Genomic DNA, 21,699 nt, shown 5'->3' with positions numbered 1-21,699 from the left:
CCTCACTCACGTTTTCTGGGAAACTTCTTAGAAGGTGAGTCATCTCATAATTACTCAAAGTCAAACAATTGAGGATGCATTTTATTGGTATGAGTAGTATCAATTAATTCCTTTAAGTCATCTTCTTAACACCTCTTCTCCCTCTTTCCTATGCCACCCAAGGTTCAGGTATCCAACCCAAAAACTAGCTTAAGGGGTGAGGGTTGTCCCTCACTTATATATTCTAATGTGGGATTACTTTTAGCCGATGTGGGACTTGGATTATTTCCAACAAGCAATGCTAATGACAAAGCCTTAACTTCAACATATACCACCACCTTCCTTAGAGGTAATCCCATATCATGGCACTCCAATAAACAAAGAAAAGTTGCAAGGTCATCCACAGAGATTGTGCAACTATCGAGATTATGCGGCTTTCAAAATTGCTTACTTAACATCACATCACATTGTATGAAACTCTTGAGTTGTTATGTGATAATATTGGTGTTACATACTTGTGTCTAAACTTAAAACCTAATAACACATTCTTGTATAAAGTACATTTAATTCTTTGGATTCTTTGTAAGAGAACACGTTCACATGACAAAATTACTAGTTTCTCATGTCTCAACAAAGGATCAAATAAAAAACATACTTACCAAACCACTTCCAACCACTAGATTTGAAGAACTTAGGTTCAAGATTAAAGTTACATGTGATTATAATTTCATCTTGAATGGTGTAATGACTCAACAAGTGTTGAAATTCAAAATTTAAACGTAATTTCGTATATCTCTTATATCTTTGTAATTGATCAATCATTCTTTGTATCAATCCTGTAATAATAGTAACAAATCTCTCTATGCATGTTGTATATCTTGGATGAAAACCTATTTTGCATAAACCTCTATACATAATACATCCATTAAGGGAAATTTGTTAAAAACTGTGTGGAGATTTGTCTCTAGGAGAATTTGGTTCTTACTTTTAATAATTAATAATGTAAAATCGAGTATGATTAAAAAGTAACAAACAACACATACAATTAATATGACAGGTAAGTTTTATCTACAAATAATAAGGATCTTTAGGTAGCATCTCCAATAAGGAATCTTATAAAGAGATCTTAGCATTAAAATCTGATTTTGTTAAGATTCATTATTGGAGCATAATGTTGGCTCTCCAAATGAAAATCCAATAGAATAATTGTCAAAATCCTGCATTCATCTAAGAAAAGGATTTCTCGCTCTCTCTCCACAAAATTGATTCAAGATCTCAAGATGAGATATACTATCCAAGTAAAAAGTAAAAAATGAAGGAGATTTTGAGAGTGATGCAATACTACAGGATTCATACAAAAAATGATTAAGATCTCAAAATGAGATATTCCATTGAAGATGCTCGAGAAATGTTGCATACCCAGCCCCAACCAACTGTCAATGGGAATTGAAGGACTAGGTCCAAATTTGGAAAAAAAATATTTTAAAATAAGTGTTGCATTTAATTTTTTAATGTAATATTAATTATTTTTTCCACTAATATTCCTAATAAATGTCACCTTAGTTTTAAATCTAATATTAATATTTTTTTTCATTTATTTAATAAGATTAGTTTTGTAAAACTAATATTTTTTTTCGTCTATTTATTAGTTTCTCTTTATCTATATAAAACAAATTAGAATGACACTTATTTTGAAATAAAGGGAGTATTCTTTATATTGTTTTATTTTTTGTTTTTTTACAATTTATGCTGCATATACTACCTCTAAAATCATAAATTTTATAGTGCGCGTGTTTTAATAGAAAATTTACATTACAAATACAGTGTGATAATATTATAGATAAATAATCTTACTCCTGAATCATGTAGTTATTAGAGATTTGATTTCTAAATTTTTGTGTATGAAAAAATATTTATTAAAAAAAAGTTTGTTTCTCAAATAAAATTTAGGTAAATGTTAACTAGTGGGCATTGAATAAGAAATTTAAAGTATAAATATTTTTATTGGGAGATAAAAAATTGTGTTATTCATGATTTTTTTATATTCTTCTATGATTTATATGATAAATATTTTTTTTCTTTTAGTTTTTTTTAACTAATGGTACATGTTAGTAATATCCTAAAATTTAATAGGTTGAGAGATTAATCTTTAACTTTTTATGAAAGATAAATACAAAATGTATGATTTAGATTAATTTAATATTACCTTTTATATTATATATAAGCAATATAGTAAAAATTATCAAGATCAAGCAAAGTGATGGTTAGATTTAATATTTCATAAATTAAAATTTTATTTCAAAAGTATCCGTAAATTTAAATTTTATAAGTGATTATTTGATTTAATGTTAATGTTCATAGTCAAATGAATAGGTGCCTAATAAATAAAATTAGTAATAAATTAAGAATATAAAAAATATTTAACTATAAGTTTAAAAATTAATCATTATTACTTATAATTAACACAAAAAAATCATATTACTTATACATAAGATCAGAACTAATATATTTTAATCATAGTTAGTAGTTTAAAATAGTTTTTTTGTTTAATTTCAAGACAATATATAAACCTTTTAGTATCAACTTAGTCTGGACTCAACAAATGAAGGGAAGAATTCAAGAGACCAAGAATGAGAGAAGAAGAAAAAAGTGAACGATAGGTGAAGATAATAAATGCAAGCAAATGATTGGGTAATGAATAGGAAGAACATGAAAAATTGAGAGATGACACATGATACTGACAATCGCATGTGGTGAAAACGTGTGACGACGTTGCACAGATTGAGAACAATAACACCGAACATTTCTTAATTGTTTAAGGTAATACTACACAGGTTAAAAATAAAATAAAAAAATCTTGCTCATTAGTAACTCAAAGAAAACTAGTTAAAAAAATTAAATTTATTTATTGAAAATAATATAAAATGCGTTTAGAAATTATAAGGAAATTAATTTTTTATATTCCAATAAATATTTTTTCTTCTACTTTCTTAACAATTACATTAACTAATTAGCATTTGTAAAAAAAAATCAATGTAAAGACACTAATAAAAAAGTAAATTTCTTTTTGTAGAAAACACGTAACAATGTACTCTCCTAAGATTTTAAAATGTCATCTCACATTATTTTAATAAAAATATTTTAAAATGTAATATATAGGGATTGAAATAAGTAATGTTTAGATGTAAAAACTAAAATGAAAAGAATGTATAAATATAAAGAATAAATGGATAATTAAATTATTTCTTAAAATGTGAAATTTATTTGAAGAATGATAGGAACATATTTTTTATAACACGGTTTTTTTCTTGTGAACATGTATATTTCGGTCAAAAGTAAAAAATTAATATCATTTCATTTAAGAAGTTGATATTTTTTATTATATTTTTTTCTATGCACATATCAAGAATTGAATCTATCATCACATACTTAAAAGATACTTCCTTGGAATTCATATATAAGAGAAAAGTGATATTGTTTATTGGATTTAAATATAATAAACTTTAATTAACTTTGTATTATTTAATGTTATCATTTCTAAAATATCTTTTATTTAATTTTATTTCAATTTTCAATGATTTTTTTTATTCATGATAGCAAATTGTAATAAATAACATTTTAGAAATAATTTTATTTTTTACTTGAAATTAATAAAATTAAATGATATTAAATACTTTTCTTAATTAATGCAAAATTAATTATTTTTGCTTATATATGAATATAGAAGGAGTAGAGTATAACATACTCTTTTTAATATATTTTTTCTTATTTTTTTAACATTACAAAATTATAAGGATCATTTAAAGGGGTCTAAGACTTGTAATTTTTTAAAGGAAAGTATATTCAAAATAGTGTTAAAAAAATATATTTCTCATATTCTAAAATATTTATTATAGTACTTCCTATGGATTTACATATAAGCAAAAAAGTGATATTATATGTTAAACTTAAAATATAAGTAAATATAACTAATTTTATCTTATTTAATGTTATCATTCCTAAAGTATTTTTATTTTAATTATAATTTTATTTTCAATAACTATTTTTTATTCATAATATAAAGTTTCAATAAAAGACATATTAGAAATAACTTTATTTTTTATTTGAAATTAATAAAATTAAATAATATCAATTAACTTTCTTAATTAGTACAAAATTAATTATTTTTATTTATATACAAGTTAAAAAAATAATGCATATTTGACGGACGGAAAGATCCACAAAGCCTGATATAAGTGATAATTAATTATTTTTTTGACAAACCAATAACTAGTTTGGATCATTTAAACATATGTTAGAAACTTAGGGTGTATTTAAGTTATATTTTCATTTTCTGTTTTTATTTCTTATTTTCATTTTCTAAAAACTATTTTCATCTTTAAAAGATTAGAAGTATGAAAATATGTTTAGTTTAACTTCTTATTTTCTGCTTTCAAAAAAATAAAAATACTGAAAATGTGTTTTCAAAAGAAAATATATTTTTAGATTGGCTTAAAATTACATTCCTTGTCATCCTGTTTTTATTTTATCCAAAATGAGATTCGTGGTTTCAACTCAAAACGAGATTTTAATGTTTTCAGTCTTTGGTTCGTTTGAGAAAATATTTTCACTGAAAATTAAAACAAAAATCCAACCAAACACATTTTCATCCTCATTTTCTATTTCCAATAAAAATTTCCAATAAAAATAAAAACAGAAACAACCAAACCAAACACCAATAGAGCCACACATAGGAAGAGAAGAGTTTCTTCTTAATTAATACTCTATTTGTTTGAAAGATTAGTATTATGATTCAGTAGAGATTTACTTTATTTAGTGACATTTAGTATGTGTATGGATCTCACAACTTCTGTCCTTTTCTTTTTTAGTGGAAATGTCAAATATCTGGAGAGAAGGCTACTCGTGACTTCTAACGGTGTCAGAAAAAAAAAAAACGTACTTTACGAAGAGAAGTAGGCTTGCAGTAGTAACTGATTCCATACTGTTTGAGGAAAGGAGTGTCAGTTAGCCAATCACAATCTAACGACGGTGGTGCTCTTACGCGCCGACGGGATCAAAGTCCAGGATGCTCAACGCGTTTTCTACATATCCACATTTATTTCCCTTTTTGACAGATACTAATAAAAAATTGCTAAATTTTAATCATTATATTTTAAAATAAAAAATATTTTTATATCTATTTTTAAGTAATAAAAATGTTTAATGAAATATAGTATTTTTTATTCTTAAATTATTCATCATAGTAACTAACAATATAAAAAATCTTATTCTATTCAAAATATGAAAAAGTATTTACTATTTTTAAATACTTAAATATTTAATAAAATATATTTTTACTTAGTAATTAATTATTATTGTTTGGACGCTCAGCTCTTTTGTTTATTATAAAGAGTTTTTTATGTCATTGTCTATCAATGGTATCGATTTTGAAAAATTGATTTATATTTGAATATGATATTTTGAAAGCAAGTTTGATTTTATTTAGTTGGTAAATAAGATCCAATATTATCATTAATTATTTTTAGAAATAAGATTCAGTTAAGTGTATTATAATAAAATATATTGTTTCAATTTATAAAGAATAATAAAATATTTTCGTTTTGCAAATTAATCTTTCAGAAATATACTATCAGATATTGGATGGTACTTAAAACACATTATTTACATGGAATATTTTGTAAATCATTAATTTACTTATGGAATGATATTATTTTTTACAACATTCAGTCAAACCCTCTATGTTTTTAATGAAAAAAATTAAATTAGGAGAAGATATGCCTTTTTGTATGGTTACAGAAGACCATCAACCCCAACAAGAATTTATAAAGTTTAATTTAATTTACATATCCTTATCAATAAGAAAAATATGAGAATTGAATTCAAGGTTCAGAATGTTTTGTTCAGGAGACAAGCTAATGCAATGTGTGTTTGGATAGCCTCTAAATTATGATTTTAATGATGTGAGTCAACTTTAATTTTCATCAAAATTTTCATGTTTACATTGTTTTCAAAATTTTGGTAAAATTAAATATGATACAAAAATATATGATAAAACTGAAGCTTTATTTCTATCAAAATCAATTCTATAATAATCATTTGTGTAAAATCAATTTTATCATCACCAATCCATACACATATTAGCTCCTTCTCTTGCAGGATAGGCTACACGCCATGCTAGTCTTTTTTTATTCTGTATTGCTTTATTAATATATATGAGTTAAGTTTCGTTCGGTAAAAAAACAAATAATATAAGTCTTATATGTCTTTTAAGGTTATAAAATGTAAATTACTATTAAATTTAATTTAATATTCTTATTTATAATTAAAATTATTTGTATCTTTAACTTTTTATCTTCCTTATTTATCATGTTGGTATTTTTTACATATATATGTTTTTCTTTCTAACAAGAGTAACTATAAAGATATTATCAAGTTTTTCATACATATTACGAATATTTTAGTGTAAGTATAATAATTAAAACAAACTATATAAGAAAATATCATTATTTTTTTACATAAAAATATCACTATCATTATTAAATAATACTTGTAAATTTACATATTCTAAAGAGGGTTTTACATATTTCAAACAATAATATCATTATTTTTAAATTGCAAGTAGTTTTACCTAGTTATATACATGTACAGGTTCAATTTAAACAACAAAAATATGTTTAATCATTTCACTAAATAAATTGAAAATTAAACAAGTAGTCAAGGTTGTAAGACTCGCGATTCTATGTAGACTCATTTAGGTTTCGTACACTCGATTTATAGAAATTGAATCGTAAACTTGAAAGAGTTTACTCAATTTAAAAAATATATTAATATTCCTATATATAAAATCATAACTAAATATTTCAATCCTAAAATAAATCAAAATAACAAACTTTAACAATATTTCATCTAAGATAATCTTATATAATCATCATATTATGAGATGTTTCTTAGATATTCTAACTGACCTTATATCTATCGTTTAAGGAAGGTTATATTTGTTGGAGCTGGATCTCACTCATGTTGCAGGTATAACACTTGATGCCTCACTACAATGGCTATTTGTGATTCTGCAGTTGAATGCAGAATAATACACACTCAGGAGATGAATGCAGAGAGAGAAGGAAGTGAATTTTTACACATATACACATATTCTGTTATTAATTTGGGGCTCTGAGTAATATTTATTCACAATAATACTTATTGTTGTTTAACAAAAATTCAATGCTTGGTAAACCATTAATGGACATGAACATGATTAACCATCCGAAAAATTAGAAAAAATACAAACAAATAAACACATTTGGATTTGACAATTGAAGCAAGTTTTGGAAATGCACAAGACTTGAAATGATGCTGCATTTTTTCAAACAAGGAAACAACAGAAACGTAAACTCAAAGAGAAGATCAATAAAGCTGAGTGTCATCAGATTGACCACATCAAGGTAAGCAAAAGAGTTAGACTACAAATTTAACAAGAACCTAAATATTTAACCATCAAAGAGAACTTCAAATAGAGAATAGGAAAAGAAGAAAATCTACCGCGGAGGATGAAAAGGGAAAACACAACACATAAGAGAATAGTAATTAGTGACTCTGTCTGACTCCCTTCAACATCGTTGCGACCACGCAATTCACTTTCATCGCGGACACCACGCACTTGCACGGTTGCAGTCTCACGGAAGAAACATGCACTCGGCGTCTCGGCTACTCACACTTCTGGTTCTCACCGTCGCCGCAACCACCATGTATGAGCACGGAGCACCTTGCCTTCGCTTTCGCAATCGCACCGTTGTGATGGAGTGACGGAATAGCCGATATAGAGTGAGGAAGAAAGAAAAACACAAACCCTCAAACAACAAGCACTGGGGCGTAGGCATGAAGGGAAGATGAAGAAAGAAAAATGAAACAAATGAAATGACGTCGTTTCATTTTTCCGCAAACTCGTCTGAGTCTACTCGAATTTCGATTTTGCTACCGTTTAAACTCACAGAGGCTTTGTAAAATTGTAGAATCATACGAATTAAAACGTGATTTTGATAACCATGCAAGTAGCACAACCTAATAAAAATTTATAAAAGGAAAGATGTACCAAAATTTTACACCAACCTAATGTATATACATGGGTTACATTACCTATTAAGATTGATTAATTAATTAATTAAATAGTGGAGTGGTTCTTGGGTGACTGAAAAAAAGAAAAGATGCTGTTAAATTAAAATAAAAAATAAAAAAATAGAAGGTTTAACTATTCATTTGATCCTTATATTTTTTAAATTTATCCTTTTTAATTCTTGTAGGTAATAAATAAATTTTTTAATCTCTGATGTTTATATTTTTAATTCCCAAGAGGTCTATATCATTAGTTGTAGTTAAAAAAATTAAAATGATAATAACCTTTTAAAAATTAAAATATAAATTTTAAGGACTAAAAATTTATTTATTAATGATAGAAATTAAAAAGAATAAATTTAAAACTATAAACACTAAACCAAAATAAAAAGAAGGGAAGGTAGCTTGTGAAAACGACAAAGAAGATTGAGGAATGAAGAGAAAGGTGTCCCTTTCCTGTCCCCTACAGCATCGGCGTTGTAAGAGATCCCATTCCAAATTTCCAATCTCAATTCTCATTTCTCAGTTTCACAAACTCAAATAAAAAAACCAAAAGGGCAGTTACTAATTTTCACAACTGGATTCAAGCTGGTTTCTCTTCCTCTTCTTCATGTTCATTTATTGAATCCCACCCCAAATTTCTAATTCTTTCTCTTTCACTCTCCCACGTGCACCTTCCTCTTCCCCGCTCTAAATAATTCTCCGTTCCCATCATTCTCTCTCTCTCTCTCCCAATACATTATTATTATATGTGTGTGGAAAAAAGAACCGTTTTTTTTTTCAGTGAAAGCGACCACCTTTATATTATCCTTTTGATCAGAGTGTAAAATGGTGATGTGATTTTACAAGGGTCTTGCATGCCCCTTTGAGTTTCAGTTTTCAATTTTGAACCCCCTTTTTTGTAATCCATAACCATAGCTGGTAGCATCCTTGGTTGAGTCGAGGGATTTGATTATGGATAAGTATGAGGCTGTCAAGGATTTGGGAGCTGGGAATTTTGGGGTGGCTAGGCTCATGAGGAACAAGGAGACCAAGGAGCTTGTTGCCATGAAATACATCGAGCGTGGCCAAAAGGTTTCTTTCTCTTTTCATATTTTTAAATTTTTTTTCCTGATTGTTTTCCTTGCTTTTAATCTTCGATTTTTTATTACCACTCCAACGTTTTCCGTTTGAGATGATCAACGAAGGACTTGTGAGGTTGAAGCTCTGATTTGTGAAAAGTGAAAAATCTAAACATGTGCATTTGTCACAATTTCGTTACACGTGATTGAAATAAATAATGTAGAAGGGGATGGAAAATACTATTATAAACTATTTAGTTTTTAGGTGTGAGGCAGCTCCTTCCCGGAGAGAGTTGATTGTGATTACTAATTAGAATTAAGAAATAAAAAAAAAGTTATCACTTAATCTTTGAGTTAGCAAATCCAACAAATCGGTTGTTCATTTGCTTGTATTCTTCTGTAAGTAAAAGCAGGCTAGATGGGAAAGCATGATACTCCTATTTGTTTCTTGTTTATTTTTTTTATATATGAAATTGAAAAGCTATTGTTTTGGTATCTGTGATTATAAGTTTTTTTTTGCCCCCTCCTCCAATTTCAGATTGATGAGAATGTGGCAAGAGAGATTATCAACCACAGATCCCTTCGGCACCCCAATATAATTCGCTTCAAGGAGGCAAGGACCTTATTTGTGAACTTGTTGGATCACTTAGTATTGACTATTGAGTACTCGATTTAATTAATTATGTACTCTTATTTAAATGGGATTTTGGTTTTGCAGGTGGTTTTGACCCCCACCCATTTAGCCATAGTGATGGAGTATGCGGCTGGAGGAGAGCTCTTTGAGAGGATATGCAATGCTGGAAGGTTCAGTGAAGATGAGGTTGACAGCTTACTCTTAGTATTTTCTGCTTTATTTCACCCTCTTGCTTTTAGTGTCATGCCTACTGTAGCCATATCTCATTTATTTTTCCATTTGATTGTTCAGGCTAGATATTTCTTTCAGCAGCTGATTTCTGGTGTACATTACTGTCATGCCATGGTATAATCATGCTCAAGTTCTTGAGAAATTATTGGATTTCCTGTACTCAGAAATACAGAGAGTGAGAACCTATGCTTTTACTCACTTTTTTGCAGCAAATATGTCACAGAGATTTGAAGCTAGAAAATACCCTTTTAGATGGAAGTCCTGCACCCCGTCTGAAAATTTGTGACTTTGGTTATTCCAAGGTACTGGAATGAATACCATCTACTTTCAAAGTTCTAATAATATGTACTTTAGCCTTCATATTTCTGAATTTTTCATATTTTTGGTTTAGTCATCATTGCTTCATTCTCGACCAAAATCAACTGTTGGAACTCCAGCTTATATAGCACCAGAGGTTCTTTCCAGGAGGGAGTATGATGGCAAGGTATTTAGTCTACATATAATTGGTTCTTTGTAGTTTCGTACATCTTTGTGTGTGTGTGTGTGTGTATGTTGGATGTTAACTTTATCTTTCTGCCTTCTTGCATGTCAGAATCATTTGTTTTCTTTGAAAGGGGGGAAGGGATTTGTTTTCATTTCTTGTTAAGCCTTGCTGATCTATAATTTTGTAGCTTTGTTCCTTTGATCATGCTTCCTGGAAAAGTATTTTATGTGCATCTATTGGTAAGTGGTAACCAATATATTCAGGATTCTATTAATGTTCTATTATAAAAATTGTTTCAGTTGGCTGATGTATGGTCATGTGGAGTGACTCTTTATGTCATGCTGGTTGGAGCTTACCCCTTTGAGGATCAGGATGACCCTAGGAATTTTAGGAAAACAATTCAGGTATACACCCTTTTAATACTGATTTTCATATTGTTTCATGTTACAATCACATCATCTTACCCACATATCTTGCTCTCTTCTGCAGCGTATAATGGCTGTTCAATACAAAATCCCTGATTATGTTCACATATCCCAAGACTGCAGACACCTCCTTTCTCGTATATTTGTAGCAAATCCATTAAGGGTATGCTATAATGGTTAACTTTTTCTTCTTCTATTATTACAATTTGGACAGATTGTTGTGTCTGTTTAGATCATGCATGCATTGTTTGTATTATATTCCAGAAGTACACTTTTGTTATTGTGTTTACTTGAAAACCCTTGCGAATCATTATGTCAATGAAATATAATCAAAAGAAATTTTGCTTGAAAAATAAACTCTGTTGACTGAAAGCTATACCTAGTGAGAAATTCTACACCCATGACCCAACCCCTTTTCTTCTTGTTAGTTTATACCAGAACTTGAATTTGGTGTTCTTTTCTCTCCCTTGCACTGTTTTCCATATTATCTTGCTTAGATTTATGTCGTAGAACCAGACACTGCAAAATTTGAGGCATATACAATTTGAATAGAATTCTTATCATATTTTATTGAGAACTTATGGTGTTTGCCTTTTGCAATTTTGGTGCCATGTACTGACTCAATAATAACTTTGCTGGCTATTGGTTGCATATTTTTATATAAAAACAAACAGATCTTTTTTTACTTATATTCCATTCAGTCCTTATTAATTAAATTTTTTGTAAGGGTTTTTCCATCTATATACAGCTCCCTATTTTGATGTTGCTTAATGTTGTCTTCAGTTCATTCTCCAGTTTTGATGCACATACCTAAGCAAAAGACAATATTTTAAACATAAGCATGGTGCTTTTGAAAATACACTTGCTACATTTGATATTAGGAATCAATATCTTGTTTACATCAAGCTAACTGCCAGATCTTGTTATCTTTGTGGTTTACAGAGAATATCTCTTAAGGAAATTAAGAACCACCCATGGTTTTTAAAGAATCTTCCAAGAGAGCTAACAGAATCAGCTCAAGCTGTCTATTACCAGAGAGGCAATCCAAGCTTTTCTGTTCAAAGTGTGGAGGAGATCATGAAAATTGTGGGAGAGGCAAGGGACCCTCCTCCAGTATCTAGGCTTGTCAAAGGTTTTGGCTGGGAGGGCAAAGAAGATGAAGGGGAAGAAGACGTGGAGGAAGAGGAGGATGAAGAAGACGAGTATGACAAGAGGGTCAAAGAGGTTCATGCAAGTGGAGAATTTCAAATCAGTTAAGCAGTATAATAATTCTTGTGTACTTGGTTAAAGTATTATTATTTTTTATGCTAGAAGTCATCTATTTATGTGTACTATAATTTATAATAACTACTATAAACCATCGAGGCAGTCTAACTTATGGCACTTTCCATGTAATGTATTAGTATTACCTGTATCACCATGGAAGCCGTGTATGAGAACAGTAGTTATCTGATTACTTCAAAATTACTCATGCCTGTTGTAACCCGCATAGTTAAAGCTTAAAATGCTTTTTAATAGTAATATAGTAGATGAAAGAATGGCCTCAGTCATGTCTTGTGCCTAAAGTTCTTGTTCTTGGCTTTGCCTCTACTTTGAGTCGCATATTATAGCAAGCGGATGAACTTGCTCAAGTGTGAAATTAAAGTGGTGATATTTTGATAACCTTTTATTTTAAACACTCAATCAACACTTCTTATTTTTGTCTCTTTCCTTTACTATCACATCACATCATTTATCATATTGATGTTTCTCTCTTTTCTCTCTCTATCTCTCTCAAGTTGTCCGTTGATAATGGTGTTAAAAGAACTTTTTCAGGTTAAATTAATCTTAATCATATAATCCTAAATGGTTAAGATCAGATTTTAAAAGAATAATAATTAGACTAGACATTAAATGTTATAAATCTAAATTTAAATTAGATCTTAGTTACCATTAAGAGTAGTACTATTCTTTTTTTATTATTCATGGGAATCAAATATGATAATAAAGGATTTATAACAACTTATAATTTGTTCAATCAATTAAGTTAGATTTCATGGGCAGAGTATTATTTTAAATACTTTAGAAAATTTTTTAAGATTGATATGTTTTACAGTAGTGACTAAAAAGTCTCCGCTCCACCTCATTTTAGTCATTTCCCGAGGTGTGACAGGTCAGGTGTTAATCTTGAGCTTCGAGGCTCCGGCTAGTAAGACCTAAAAAGAAAAGAAATATTTGAGAAATATGATAGATAAAAAAAAGAATAAAAAAAGTAAAATAAAAAATATTTGATTCAAGAGAAATAGAAACAAGTGAATATATGGTGACAAATAGAGTGAATATAGAATGTGAGTTTACAACTTTAAATTTCTCTTCTCCCTTATTTTCTTATCATCAAACGCATCATTTTTTCCTCCTATTTCTCTTTCTCTTCAATTTATTTTTCCTCGTTCAAGCAAAGCATGAAGGCGATGGTTTAAGTATATGTAAAGATATTTCAATCATATAATTGAGATTTGAGGGAACGCTCAACTTATAGTGATAACATATGAGAAAGTAGGTGTGCTTAGTAGTGTTGGCAAGACTTTATTTTATAACGTGGATGCTACCGCTAGTGAGTCATAATCATAACATAACATTATATATAACTCAGATAACTTTTTTGGGTGAACCTAACTGAAGATAACATTATAATGCCATGAGATAATCCTAACAGAAAATGGGCTCCTTTTAAGTGTTGAATATTATAAAGCCATGGACATGGAGGTATAAACAAGTGTTGAGGGTCTTATTATTAAAACTTAAGAAATACCAAGCGATACAAGTTTGAGTCTAATAATGAGAATCTCACAGGAGTCCTCATCCCAATGGACTTGGACCATTTCTGGGGTTGATGCTGAGTTGGACTTAATTTGTGTTGATTCCAAATAATTACTAGTATTGATAACCTTTTAATATAAGGAGTTCTCTAATCTGAATCTGAATTCTGTGTTTATTACTACATTCAAGCTGGGACTAGATATGGCCACAGGCCACGTCCCACGTGGGATAGATTAAAAAAAATCTGGAATTCAGATTGTGCTGTACTCAATCAAACAAATTATTGTGCACCTTTTTGCGGTCGAGAAAATAAAGGACAAACATTTGTGTACCTATACGCATGGTAGCTTAGGCATTTGTGCCTTACATTACATGGCACCCAGAGTATCTGACTCAGACTTACCTTATAATAGCAATTAGCAATAGCCCAAATCATGACTTTGCCCACATATTTATAGCTGATGCAGTACAGTACAATTTTTTTAAAAAAACTAACTAACACGTCCTAACAGAAGTAAAAACAGACACACACCAATATAAATTATAGATGACTTTTCTTATCTTTTTATTTAGTTTTAAATTAATCAGAATTTCTTTATTTTTATAAATCGAAGGATTAATATAAAAAATACTCATTATAGTTTAACTTGATAAATATTTCATAATTCATTTCACACCAATTTTTTTTTCATAATTCATAATTTATCCACTATTTTTATTTAATGAGAAAGAATCTCATAAATAAAGCACTTTTGCATGCTTAATTACATTTAAAATAAGTTTTAGCCACGTTTTTGTTTGTAATATTTTACTTATATAGTTATATGCCTTTTAAAAATAAGCTAATTCAAATAATGATTGGTTCTTAGCAAATTTTATTAGCTAAATGTTACTTTTACTCTTTTATGCTTTAGTGTTTTAAATTTTCATTCACTAAATTTTAAAAAATCTCATTTTAAATTTTTATGTTTTGAAACTTTTACTCTGATAATTTCTTTCATTTTCTGTTAATTATTACATTAATGTTTCATTAACTTTTGAATTTTGAATAATTAATTAGTTAAAAATAATATTAACTAAAAATTCGTCATTGTACGTTTTTTAATGACAAACTACAAATAGTAAAACCACTTGGAGTCACACTATACTCGTCATAAGAAAATATCAAATTCATCTTCTAAAAAAATCAAATTCATCTTATTTATCTATCCCTAATCTGGAAAAAATTTATTAAAAATATATATACCATAAATAACTGATGGGCGCAATGTGCCTACCTCCAACGGATAATTCAGAAATTCCCTTAATTTTATTTTTTTTCATTTATGAATTTCTTGTATCAAAATATTTGTAAAAACAAGAGCATAAATACAAAATTATTTAATACTACAAATAAGGCCAAAAAAGGTATACCAATCAAGGATAAAAACACATAATCCTGGAAAATGGTGGGCAGTAAAATTTGTTGGAGATGAGATGAGATGATAATAACAAAAAAAAAAAAAAGAAAGAAGGAAGTCTGGAGGTGTGGATTTTTCTCAATCTCACCCGTCACTCTCAACCTCAAGGGTCCCTCTCTGCATTCAGATTTCAGATGCAAATGGCCTTTGAACATTTATAACATTCTCCACCTTTGTATAAAAACCACTGTAATCAGAAAAAATATGTAATAAAATAAACTAAAAAGGAGATTTTCATGGTCTTCATTCACAGTGCAGCCTCTTCTTAGGAGTAGCTCCTTCTCTTCCAGTTTTGTGGGAATTTGGTAAAGTTTATTACTTTTCGGTAAATTATTTCTGGGTTTTGTTTTTTGAGCTTTGAGTTTCGATGCTAAGGGTTCAAGCATGCATTTGGTATTGCGCAGTAACAGAAAGACGAGCAAGCGGTTAAAGTATGAATTCTCCAATTCATGCCCCTTCACCTCCTTCTTCTTCTTCTTCTTGCTCCTATAACCGTCCTCCTCCATGTCTCGCTCATGCTTCTCGTAATTTCAAGTTTCCTCTGTAAGTATTCCTTTACCATGACATAACTATTATTTGCGTTTTTAAGTTTTCAGTAACTAACTTTTTTCTCGGAAGTATTTGAAAAATCGTATTCTAAAATCTGAATTGGTGGCCCTAGCTGTTATAAGATGGCTTTACATGTGTAGATCATGTATAGTGAGGGTTGATCTCTAATGTTATGTTGCGTTGCTTACATGGTATTTGTAGTTGAATACAATCTTTGTATTTTAGAATGAAATATTTTATTACTTCTGAATTGTTGCTATTCAAGAAGTTTTATTTTAAATTAACTATTCTATACTTTAAAAACATGTAAGGGTTTTGTTGAATCCAATTCCAGATTTATTTTAAACAAGAGTTAAAATATCTTAAGTACTCTTTCTTTCCTCTCAAGTTTACCTAAATTTTCCATGACAAGTTTTTTTGCATTTAAAGTGGTCAATTGGTCGTGATTTAAACTCAAGTTCCATTTTCCTGCCCTGTTTTCTTGAAGCCGTGAAGCGCTACAATCATCCAAATGTCTTTATGTTTATAAATTTCTTTCCCATTATGCTTCAGAGCCCAACCTGTCTTGGCTATCTAAATTTGCATGCCTCGAATGCTAACATATAACTTTCATTTGCATGTTTAAAATAATTGATTTTTACAGTTTCATCTTAATGCCAACTGTGTTTTTCTTGTATTTTTATTATTTTATTACTAAATGTAAGCAGAATTTTCCAATGATTTTTAATGTTTTATTTTCATAGGCTGTTGCCACAGGCAATCCGTACCTCTCAAAAGATGTATCGCTGCTCTGGAGGCCATGTGGAGGGTTCTACTAACACTAATCCCTTGAAAAATTATGTAGTGGGCAGAAGTACTTCAGGATGGTTTGAAACCCAACCCTTGGTTTCTGAGCAATTACTCAACAGGCGCTTGTTGCCAGTGGAAGCTTTAGTAACTCCCACAGTTCAAGATTTTTCTGATACACCTCTTATTGGTGATGATAAGATTGGAGTGTTATTGTTGAACCTCGGAGGTCCAGAGACTTTAGAAGATGTGCAGCCTTTTTTGTTTAACCTTTTCGCTGACCCAGTAATACACTAGCTTTAACTCTATTCATTTGAGCTAATTGTCTTCCTCATGTTTCCTTTAGGTTGAGATAACCTAAACTTTTGATTTCATATTTTTGATGGTTATGCAGGATATTATACGACTTCCAAGGTTATTTAGCTTTCTTCAAAAGCCATTGGCCCAATTTGTATCTGTTTTAAGAGCACCAAAGAGCAAAGAAGGCTATGCTTCAATTGGTGGTGGATCTCCTCTTAGACGTATAACTGATGCACAGGCACGGCACTTTCCGATAATTTATTTTCCATATATTACTACAGTACATATATTTCACTTTCAACATGTTAGATAGTGTGCATTGGGAATTTCAAATTTCAAGTTATCAGATATTGAATGTCTTTGTTTTTCATTCTCATTGTTCTAGCTTTTTTGATGGTTCTGTGCACAGGCTGAAGAGTTGAGGAAATCTCTTTGGTCAAAGAATGTCCCAGCCAAAGTGTATGTTGGCATGCGTTACTGGCATCCATTCACCGAAGAGGCTATTGAACAGGTATTTGGTCATCTTGTTCTTAGATCACTATAGCATTTCATTAAGATTATGTCTGATAGTGCCTTTTTTTAACAAGTTTCAATGGGTTGTTATCTGATGTTCTCTGATTAGTTGTTTATACATATACGAAAATATTCATTTTTCACTGATTTGAAAATACAAAATCTGCATGACTGGGTGGGATATGTTTACACACATTCTCTGCCTTTCTCTTTATTAGGAGATTTCTTGGCTGATATCTTTCTTAGAGATGTCATATAAAACTATGCATGTGTCTTTACCTAAGAGCAAAGTTTGGTTTAGTTGGTTCATGACATGGTATTAGACAGTAGAGCCTTTATGACCAAGTGGTCTATACTCTATATAGTTTAGAGTTTGAGTTTGATTCTTGTGACCCTCCTTTTGTTCTAATAAAAACTTGAATTTCAATACAAGGTAGGTGCCCCTGTGCGATGTGCACTGCCCATGCCCATGCTTCAAGCCCAAATGACTATTGTTTGAGGGGGTGTGTTAGAGATGTAATATAAAACCAATTATGCTTCTTCACCTAAAACACGAGCTCTTGGGAATTGGGATAGTTGGTGTAGTTGACCATATATCTAATTTTAATTTTCTAAACTTAATTTTAGTTCAGACTGATACTTTTTAAATAACTTGGTCTCTTTTCATTACACTCTAGCAGACACACACTAATGTGTTTGCAGGAAAAGATTCAGAAAAATTAACCCAAAAAATATATACAGAAAGGGGGATGGTGGAGGGGTAAAACAAGAATATGTTAGTGATAAAAAGTTGAAAAAAAATGCTAAAGTTGCTGTGAGAAAATGGATTATATAATCGGTCAAAAATGTCAATTTATTTTGTTAATATTTATTTAAACAACATTCAAATGAATCAAATGAAATAAGACATTATTTCCATTCTTAATGCATAACTTTTGTATTCTTTGGGACAGTTGAAGGTTGCTATGTTATATAATCAAAGATATGCAGTCTAACAGGTTATCCTCTTGAATAATCTTTTACCGTTAAATTGGTTCATACCTTAATCTATCTATGTATATACGTCATTTGAGTAATAAACTACTGAAAACTAGATTTATTCATTTTGGGGATACGATATAGGGAACAGGGTGGACTAATATTTGTCTAATTAATAGAACTTCATTGGTCCTTTGTCTGTCTGATATATTTTCAATCTGGTATTAATTAATTTTTGCCTCAAAATATATCGAGTAGATTAAAAGGGATGGAATTACAAAGCTTGTTGTGCTTCCACTTTATCCACAATTTTCAATTTCAACCAGTGGTTCAAGTCTTCGTCTCTTGGAGAGTATATTCAGGTGGTTACTATAAATTTAAAAAATGTACTGTTATCACATCAATATCATTAGGCTCCAATACATTATCTAACATTCAGTCTGTTATGAATTATGTATTTGATTCTTTAGAGATGATGAGTATCTAGTCAACATGCAGCACACAGTAATTCCTTCATGGTACCAGCGTGAAGGATACATTAAGGCCATGACAAATTTAATTGAAAAGGAGCTAAGAGGTTTTGACTGCCCTGAGGAGGTACCACATCATGTTATGTTTACTTGACTTAGACAAGAGTGTGGTTCTAGACATTTTTATCATATCATTGTTATTCCCCTTTGAATGTTGATAGCATAATTTATATAGTCAAATTACCAGTTATTTCTGGTTAGGATAGTGGAATGATGATGGTAAGAGTGACTTACTCTACTTTGTGAAATGGCATTGTGCTTCTTTCTTTTTTCATCAAGATCTTTCTGTCACCATCTGTTATTCTTTATATCTTGTTTTGGCATTGTTGATGAAGTTTTTCCTGAACTTGAGTTCCCCTTAGCTTGAGCTAGGTAGTCACTTCATTGTAAACATTTGTTGTTACTGCTGGTGATTGATGCACATTGTAGGTCATGATATTCTTTAGTGCACATGGGGTGCCTCTTGCTTATGTAGAAGAGGCTGGTGATCCATACAAGGCAGAGATGGAGGAATGTGTTGATTTGATCATGGAAGAACTTGAAAAGAGAAAGATAACTAATGCATACACCCTTGCTTATCAGGTCACTACTTTTTTTTTTGATTTGTTATCCTGATATTCTGTTTCAATATTAATACATGATATTGATTTATACTAAGGGAAACTGAAAAAAAAAAACATAAGTACTGGGGTTTAACCTAGTATATGGAATAAGGTACACTGCAAGGGGAACCGTAACATCATCCAAAAATGAACATTCCTATCAAGGATGGCAATTTTCCAGCACAAGAAAGTAAAAAATCTAGACTCTAGAGTGAGATCTCTGTTTATGTATAAACTATAAAGCTATTGGTGCTGAAATCATGATTGGATTTTTTCTTAAAAAATGATTGCTCAACTAGGCAATAATATTCTGAACAATTCATGTAATTCACCCATCAGAACATAAAGAAAGATCTATGCGGAATGTATGCCTGTTTGATAAAAGATCTTGGGGAATTTGGAAATGACTACAAAACAGCATTGTTGCTAAAGACTGTAGACTAGATTACTCATCATGGCCAATAGGTGCAGCAGATTACTTATCTCACACAATTAATCTGTACCAATCTCCTCCTATAGCAAAACCCGGCTACTGCTTTTAGATGCATCCCTTTTTGAATTTCTTACAATTGGCTATTATTCTTGTTACAGAGTAGAGTTGGACCTGTGGAATGGTTAAAACCTTATACAGATGAGACAATAATTGAACTTGGGGAAAAGGGAGTAAAAAGTCTGCTGGCTGTACCAATTAGGTGACACAAGTCTTCATTATTTTTACCGTTTCTTATTTTCTCTATATAGTTGTTGACTTGTTTCCTTCTCTCATTCTTAGTTCCTCTGTCTCATACCTACACGAGAATAAGTGACCCTAGTATTTTGTTAAAATCTGCTTGATTCACAGCTTTGTCAGCGAGCATATTGAAACTCTAGAAGAAATTGATGTTGAGTACAAAGAATTGGCTCTAAACTCTGGTATAGAAAAGTGGGGTCGTGTTCCTGCTCTAGGAACTGAACCCACTTTCATTTCAGATTTAGCAGATGCTGTAATTGAGAGTCTCCCTTATGTTGGTGCAATGGCGGTTTCAAACCTTGAAGCTCGACAGGTAGCATGATATTTACATTTTTGTATTCTAGCCAGAAATATTTTATTCAATGTTCTGTGTTGAGTTGCTACAGAAACACGGACTTAGACAATTTCTTTTTTCAGCAAACTGTTGATACAAATTGAGCTGTATAGGATTATGTGATTCTGTATTTTGTAGTTTTTTACTTGTATCATGTGATCTAATAGAAAGTTTTGTTTTTTTGGCAGTCTTTGGTTCCACTGGGCAGTGTAGAAGAGTTATTGGCAGCATATGACTCGCAACGTAGGGAGTTGCCGCCACCAGTAATTGTGTGGGAATGGGGATGGACCAAAAGTGCTGAAACTTGGAATGGAAGAGCAGCTATGCTTGCTGTGCTTCTTCTGTTGTTTTTAGAAGTCACCACTGGTGAAGGGTTTCTGCACCAGTGGGGAATATTGCCCTTGTTTAGGTGAGTGAGTCCTCACCTACCCTCTATGGCAGTGGAATTTAGTTTTGCTTGTATATGTATACCATTAGCATCATATGGCCCTTGAAGGCGTGCGTTCAGGAGTTCTCAAATGTAGTTTAGACACATAATTTGTGGATGGAAATGAGAGAAAAGTAATGTATAGTGATTTGGTTTGTATACTACGCAGAGTACCTCTTGTACGTATCTAAAGCAATTTTACTTGGGTTCCATGATCCATGATACCTACTCGGTGGTTGTAGCTTAAAAGCAGTTTTTGACATCACAATTTCCTTGTGAACTCTTAAGACCTTCTCTCTCTCTCTCTTGTGTGTGTGCACTTGTATAATGACTGCAATAAGGTTTGAACCTAAATTGTGCAAATTACCCAACCCTTTTCGCCTACTAAGCCAACCTTAGTGGGTTTGACCTTGTCAGATGTAATATTTTGTTGACAAAAAAAGGGTGGTATTTTGAAAAGGGTGCAGTAGTTCTTGTTCATGTTCTCGTGTGGGTCTGAGTATACTAGAGGCAAGATTGTGGAGGTGTGAGACATGGTTTGAAGGGTGCAAAGAACGTGGAGAGCGTTTGTGGATATGTGTTGGTTCATTGAAAGGAGGGAGGGAGATGAAGGAAAATGGTTGGGAGTGAGAGGTTGGTGATGTATGAAGAAGAGGTGGTTGAGTAATCCAAAGGAGGTAGGACTCACACTTTTATACCCTAATATATTAAGAGCTTGTAAGTTTTTTTTTTTTGACAGATAAGTGCTTGTAAGTTGAGAGAAGAAAA

At 30.7% G+C, this 21,699-nt stretch overlaps 2 protein-coding genes across 3 annotated transcripts; both read left to right on the top strand.

The window, feature by feature from the left end:
• Positions 1 to 8,859: 8,859 nt before the first annotated feature.
• LOC100804018 (serine/threonine-protein kinase SRK2A-like) lies at positions 8,860 to 12,484 on the top strand. The gene is made up of 9 exons (NM_001255671.2): positions 8,860 to 9,162; positions 9,688 to 9,762; positions 9,868 to 9,969; positions 10,075 to 10,128; positions 10,224 to 10,316; positions 10,406 to 10,498; positions 10,798 to 10,902; positions 10,988 to 11,086; positions 11,866 to 12,484. Exons 1-9 carry the CDS (start codon positions 9,043 to 9,045, stop codon positions 12,178 to 12,180), a joined length of 1,056 nt encoding a protein of 351 aa, NP_001242600.2. The 5' UTR covers positions 8,860 to 9,042; the 3' UTR covers positions 12,181 to 12,484.
• Positions 12,485 to 15,176: 2,692 nt separating this feature from the next.
• LOC100803481 (ferrochelatase-2, chloroplastic) lies at positions 15,177 to 21,199 on the top strand. Of its 2 annotated transcripts, XM_003525104.5 has the most exons (11): positions 15,178 to 15,487; positions 15,587 to 15,725; positions 16,475 to 16,802; positions 16,912 to 17,055; positions 17,227 to 17,328; positions 18,567 to 18,670; positions 18,779 to 18,905; positions 19,268 to 19,420; positions 20,032 to 20,132; positions 20,282 to 20,483; positions 20,693 to 21,199. In XM_003525104.5, the coding sequence occupies exons 2-11, from the start codon at positions 15,616 to 15,618 to the stop codon at positions 20,915 to 20,917; spliced, it is 1,596 nt and encodes a 531-aa protein (XP_003525152.1). In that variant the 5' UTR covers positions 15,178 to 15,487; positions 15,587 to 15,615; the 3' UTR covers positions 20,918 to 21,199. The 2 variants fall into 2 exon arrangements, with proteins under 2 accessions (XP_006580371.1, XP_003525152.1); XM_006580308.4 differs by lacking the exons at positions 18,567 to 18,670; positions 18,779 to 18,905 and having other exon boundaries at positions 15,177 to 15,487.
• Positions 21,200 to 21,699: the final 500 nt, after the last annotated feature.

Source organism: Glycine max, chromosome 5, assembly GCF_000004515.6.
Source record: "Glycine max cultivar Williams 82 chromosome 5, Glycine_max_v4.0, whole genome shotgun sequence".
NCBI lineage: Eukaryota > Viridiplantae > Streptophyta > Magnoliopsida > Fabales > Fabaceae > Glycine > Glycine max.
This window is presented reverse-complemented; position numbering and strand designations above follow the sequence as displayed.